Source organism: Tupaia chinensis, unplaced genomic scaffold (genome assembly GCF_000334495.1).
Source record: "Tupaia chinensis unplaced genomic scaffold, TupChi_1.0 Scaffold000238_1, whole genome shotgun sequence".
In the NCBI taxonomy this organism is placed as follows: domain Eukaryota; kingdom Metazoa; phylum Chordata; class Mammalia; order Scandentia; family Tupaiidae; genus Tupaia; species Tupaia belangeri.
Genome location: NW_006159716.1, coordinates 2,575,827 through 2,581,752, shown reverse-complemented (window position 1 = coordinate 2,581,752; position 5,926 = coordinate 2,575,827). Strand labels below are relative to the sequence as shown.

The following is a 5,926-nucleotide window of genomic DNA, read 5'->3' as shown; positions in this document are numbered from 1 at the left end:
CGCGTGCAGGTGGCTGCTGGACAGGGGTAGCTGCGGGGAGCGGGGAGGGGGGCTGGGTGAGTGCCCGGCCTTCCGCGGGCAGCCCCTTCCAGGGCCCATTGTCCCAGGAGCAGCCATTCCCAGGATCACAGCAAGTTAACCTGAAAGTCTGCAGAGTCCAGAGCTGGCCCAGGAGGCCAGCCCTGCCCTCAAGGAGCCACCAAGCAGAGTGGTGAGAGACAGTGGTCACACCAGTGATAAGCACAGCGATAGGGCTAGGCCTCGGCCTCGGCACTGGGAGCCTAGGGAGGGGCAGCTCCTCGCTCAGCCTCGGAAGATTCCTTGGAGCAGTAGAACTCAGCTGAGTCCTGAGCAGAGAGGAAAGGCAGCCCGGCGGCTGGCCAGAGGTGGCTGTTCTGAGCAGCGTGAGTCCCCAGTGTCCCTGTGATGCGGGCAGGGACAGACACACAGCTAGATCCGGGATCCTGAAGTGTCGCACTTTGACTTGCAAAGACACTGGGGTTTTGGAGTGAGTGGTCAGTGGTGGATTATATATTTTTTAATAAATATATGTTTTCTCTCTCTCTCACCGGAGAGATAGGAAGAGAGGGGAACGTGAAAAAGCACCCCTCGTGGGAGATGGCCACACCGCAGTGCTTCCCCCACTGCTAGCTCCTCTCGGGATTGTATCCAGCATGTTCTTCTAGCGGCCCAGGCTGGGGACTCGAACAGTACAGGCAGCTGTGTGGGATCCCATGCAGTGGGCCGTGGGCCGGCCAGCCACTGGAGGTTTCGGCAAGGGTCTGACAGGGACAGAGCTGCACTCTGCGAGACCTCCCCGACTCCCGCTGCAGAGTGCAGCCTGGCCGCACAGCGAGTCCAAGAACCACGAAAGCCACCAACGCCCGCCCCTCCCTCCCGCCGCCCTCTCAGCTGTCATGCCCCTGAGCTACAGGGTGGGACCTAACTGGTCCTGGCCAGCTCCTGTGGGATGGAGGACTGACTCCTCCACTCCCCACCGCAGGAATTGGGGACTGCACCTCAGTGGCAAGGGTTGGGCCAGGATCAGGGTAACAGGCCCAGGTCCAAGGAGCAGAAGTAAGCAGCTGAGGCCCAGAGCCACCCCCAAAGCAGGGAGGACCCACGATCCCACTTGTCTGCGGAAACACTTGTCACCCTCGTGCAGTCACCCTGGATATCTTCCTCCTCTCTTCTCCCCACAATCCTGTGGGTAGGTGGCACCACCCCATTTTTCAGCAGAGAAACCGGGGTTCAGAATGGTTGGGGGACTTTCCAAGGTCATAACAAAAATCAGAAGCCAGGCTAGATTCCAAGTCCAGCTCCTCCCAACCTGCCGTCTCACCTCTGCCCAGAAAACCCAGCACAGACACCCTGGCAGGAGCTGGCAGGGGACACGCCGGCCCACAGCCCTCGCACCATGGAGGGAAGGACACTGGCCTTTGCTGGACCCTGGGCTTGTAAAGGAGAGGAGCACCAGGGCCGGCAAGTGGTGTGGTGGTTAAAGTGCTGGACTCCCACATGGCCGACTGCGGTTCGAGTCCCAGACCTGGTAGCTTTCTTTCTCACTTTTTCTCTCTCCTTCTGTCTCCCTCCATCTCCCGTCCCCTCTCCCTCTCTGGTCAAAGGAAAATAAGTGATTAAATAAAGTTCAATTAAATAATTCAGAGAGAGAGAGAGAGGAGCGCCAGACCCTCCAGGCCTGCTGTGGACTCACTGCACCCCACGTCCCCCAGGAAGCCTCCCAGAGCTGCCCCAGCCCTTCTCTCCTCTCTGAAGCCCCACCACACATGAAGGCCAAGGCATGTCCCCTTGATCCATAACACTGCTTGGCCCTGGACCCTCGCCACACTGCTTCACGGAGACGCCTCTCTACAGGAAGACGCCGGCTCTCGCTGGGCAGGACCCATCTCTGGCTCTCTCCAGGCTCGGCCACTGCGGCCCCGTGCCCCCTCCACCTCACACACCGCCCTGCCCGGCCAGGACTACCGTGTTGGGCATCTGCATTTCCGGGTTGATGTAGCCCAGGACGTCGTCCAGGCGCATGATGTTGTCAATGACGTCATCGAACTGGAAGAGAGCAAAGTGTCTGCGGGGCCTGGGGGACACCAGGCAGGCCCGGGCACAGCCACCAACCTGGTGGGCCATGGGGCCCTCACCCACCCTGCTCATCTCAGAGAGGACGACGCAGACCAGTGGCGAGATGGGCTGTGCAGGGGCCCCCGCAAAGGCCCCGAGGCCAGGCCTCCCCAGGGGCCTACTTGCCCTGGGAGCTCCCTGAGACAGCACCCGCCGGGGGCTTTGCACCTGTGCAGGCCTTTCCCAGGGGGGCCTTCTGTTGCTCCCTAGGGCAGTTTTCTAAAGTTGGGGTGGTGTTTCCCTGTGACACCAGGGCTCCCTGGGACCAGGCCATGCCCACCCCTCAGACTGGGCTCCCTGCGAGTAGGCCATGTTTCCCCCTCACACGAGGGCTTCCTGAGGGCAGAGGTGTCTGTCCTTCAGGCTGGGGCTCCCCGAGGACAGGGCTGTGTCCCTCTGTAGATGGGCTTCCCGCCTCTGTGGCTGGGCCAGGAATCTCAGGGGTGTGGCGTGGGGCACCAGGTCCTCACTCACCTCCCTCTCAGGGTTGGAGCTGATGTGCAGCATGGCCATGGGGCTGTTGGGAGCACTGTTGCCAGCGGAGGAGGACAGCACATGTCCAGCTCGCACCCCTGGGGAGGCCGCGGGCGGGGGCTTCGGGGAGCCCTGGGCAGGGCTGAGGCGGGCGGCAAACTTGTTCCCGTAGGTCTCGGACAGGTACTCCCGCACCTTCTGGTGCTGGGACTGCTGCAGGTGGTAGGAGGTGGGGTTCTCCAGGTAGGACTGCACCTGGCGGGGAAGAGGCAAGGGCTCTAGCGGGGTTGGGACCAGGGTGGGGACAGGCGGAGCAGGCCCTACCTTCAGCACTTCCCCGGGCACAGGTGGCGGCGACTGGAAGTGCACGGGAGTGTTGATGGCTGGGGTGGGGGGCCCGCCCAGCTGCTGCTGCTGCTGCTGCTGCTGCATGTAATGCATGACGGCCTGCTGCTGCATGCGCTCCCGCTGCTCCTCCTGCTGCGCCTGCTCCCGCATGAGCTGCATGCGCAGCCCGATGCGCGACGCCATGGCGGCTGCTGGCACTGGCTCCCTGTGGACGAGGGGAGCAGACCTGTGAGCTGCCCGTCTTCCTCCCAGCACCAGGGCTCCGGGAGGGAGCGGGATGACGGGCTCACATCCACTGCACAGGACAAGACTGAGCCCCAGGGACCAGCAGTTGGCATAATGGCTATGTCACTGGACTCCCATGTAGTCGATTGCGGTTTGAGTCCCGGTTCAGGTGCTTAAACTCATGCCAGGCACGTGTGTGTGCATGCCCAAGATCCAAGAGGAGAATGGAGGAGAAGGGATTGCGGCGTGGCCATCCCCCCTGAGGGGTGATTTCTCACTTTCTGTCTCTCTGTCTCTCTGTCTGTCTGGCGAGCACACATGCCCTATAGCAAAAAAAAAAAAAAAAAAAATCTCAAAAAAAAAAAGACTGAGCCCCAAAGGGACAGGAGCTGCCAGGATCACTGAGCAGGCAGGTGACAGAGCTCAGAGCTGGCTATGACCCAGAGCTTCCTAGCTCCTGGTCCCCATCTGGGGATTCTCCTTCACTGATTGCAGCTGGGCAGCCCCCTCAAAGGCGGGGGCCACCTGGACCCCTCTCTGCCTCATGCCCACCTCTCGATCCCCCGAGTTCTGACCTTAGCCACATCCTCCTTACAGCACTGCGCCACCTCCAACTGGGGCCAGTGGTTCCACGTCTACGCTGGGCTCTCGAGGGAGCCTCAGGCTCAGAATCCCTCCCGGTGTCCTGTCCCACAGTGTTCACTTGCCACTCAGCAAGGAGATGAGTCCTGTCTGACCCACGTCAGATCCCGCCCCTCCCAAGGCGCAGAACTCTCCACGGCCCCTACTTCACTCAGTAAAAACCCAACTCCTCCCCGAGGCCCAGAGGCCCTGTATGATCTGCCCCGCCTCTTTCCCCTCTGCCCCCGTCCTCCCCCTTGCTCCATGCACTCCAGCCTCTTAGCAATCCCTCAAACACCCCAGGCATGCTCTCCCCTCAGGCCCCGTGCTATACTTCCTGCCTGGAATGCTCTCCCCCAGGCACCATCAGGGCTCACTCCTTCACCTCCTCCAGCCTGGGATGTCACCTTACAGAGACTTGCCACGATGACCCCATGAAAGCTGCATAGCCCCCCAACACGCACACTCCCTATGCCCCTTCCCTCCTCTCTCCTCTCACGGCTTATCGTCATCTTACACAGTGTGGTCTGTGCTCATTTCAGTCACTGTCTCTTCCTCGGAATGCAAACCCGCCTGAGGGTAGGCATATTTGTCTGCCTTCCTCACGGTGAACCTTCAGCTAGCCTAGGGCCTGGGCGCCATGCCGGGTGAATGTGTGAAGGGGATGGATATTATTTATGAGCCAGAGACTGAGAGCCAGGAAGTCTACAGTCTAGTAAAGAGGAGAGGCAGGTCTGCAGACACTCCTAACCCTGTGCGGGAAGGGCTCCTTCAGGGCACCCAGTGTTGCCAGGGCCCAGAGGGGACCTTCTACCCACCCTGATGGCCTGCGGGTCCCAGTGGGATGGGTGTGGCCTAGGTGTGCAAGCCTGGTCTGGAAGGGGCGTGGGGACAGGACGCGAGGAGTTCTGCAGCCGGGCCCACTCTGTCCCCTGCTTGCTGAGTGACCCTGCACACATCCCTCCCCGGTCTGAGCCTCCCTCTCCCCTTGCAGAAAATGAAACGGTTAGACTCAGTGAGTCCTGAGAACCCCTTCAGCTGGACGGGCTGAGAGGTCCCCTGGGAATGTCCTAGGCTCCGTGAGGATCCTGCCAGTGGCTGGAGGGTCCCATCTTGGGAATATTGCAAGAGGCAGTGTGACCTCATGGTTGAACAAGGACTTTCAAACAGAGCAAACATAGGCTTCAATCCCGGTTCTGTCCCTTTGCTGTGTGGCCTTGGGCAAGTCACTTAACCTCTCTGACACTCAGTTTCCTCATCCGTAAACAGTTTTGGCTCCGGAAGACTTGGTGATCGTCGTGCACGGTGCGCAGTGCCAGGTAGGCTGCGTGAGTGTGAGGAGAACACGCGTGAGGCTGGCCAGCAGTGCAGACCAGAGGCCAGCGCCGTATGCCAAGGCTCTGAGAACGAGCCCAGACCTCTGGGGCAGAGGAAAGCAGCACAGGCAGGCGTGTCCCGCCGGCTGCCAGAGAGCAGACTAGGGAGCACTAGCCCAAGGTACTGGCAAGTCCTCCATGGCAATCACCAGGTCACAGGCATAAATGCAAGTTTTTATTATTTGGGCATTTATGCATTTATGTCTGTGATCTGGTGATTGTTCCAAGCACTTGTACCGTGAACAGCCCTAAGAGGTGGTGTTGGCTGTCGACAAGGAGAAACAGAGGCACCGAGAGGTTAAGCATCTTTTTTTTTTTTTTGAGAGGTTTTTGGTATAGGGCGCGTGCGGTCACCGGAAAGACAGAGAGACAGAGAGATAGAAAGCAAGAAATCAAGGGAGGTGGACACCACAGTCCCTTCTCCTCCATTCTCCTCTCGGGATCTTGGGCACACACGCACACGCGCCCGGCGTGAGTTTAAGCCACCGGGTCCAGGATTTGAACTGCGGTGGACTACATGGGAGTCCAGCGACATAGCCATTATGCCAACTGCTGGTCCCAGGTTAAGCATCTTGCGGAGGGAACAGTGCTGGGCTCCATCCCAGCCAGTCTATCCCCGCAGTTGCAGAGGGGAGGGTCTCCATGCAGAGCTGGGAAGGAGCTCATCCCAGGCCACACGGCTGCTTGATCTAGGGCCAGGAATGGAGCCCAGGACACCAGGCTTCCAACCAGGGCCCCTCCCGCCA

At 60.2% G+C, this 5,926-nt stretch overlaps 1 protein-coding gene across 4 annotated transcripts in view; it reads right to left on the bottom strand.

The window, feature by feature from the left end:
* TFEB (transcription factor EB) overlaps positions 1 to 5,926 on the bottom strand; it is a 29,541-nt gene that overhangs the window by 4,334 nt on the left and 19,281 nt on the right. For all 4 annotated transcript variants that reach the window (XM_006148585.3, XM_027771914.1, XM_027771913.1 and 1 more), the window contains 3 exons: positions 2,935 to 3,163; positions 2,611 to 2,865; positions 1,987 to 2,067 (listed from right to left, as the gene is read on the bottom strand). In XM_006148585.3, coding sequence (XP_006148647.1) covers positions 1,987 to 2,067; positions 2,611 to 2,865; positions 2,935 to 3,141 — 543 coding nt within the window. In that variant the 5' untranslated portion in view covers positions 3,142 to 3,163. The remainder of the gene's footprint in view (positions 1 to 1,986; positions 2,068 to 2,610; positions 2,866 to 2,934; positions 3,164 to 5,926) is intronic.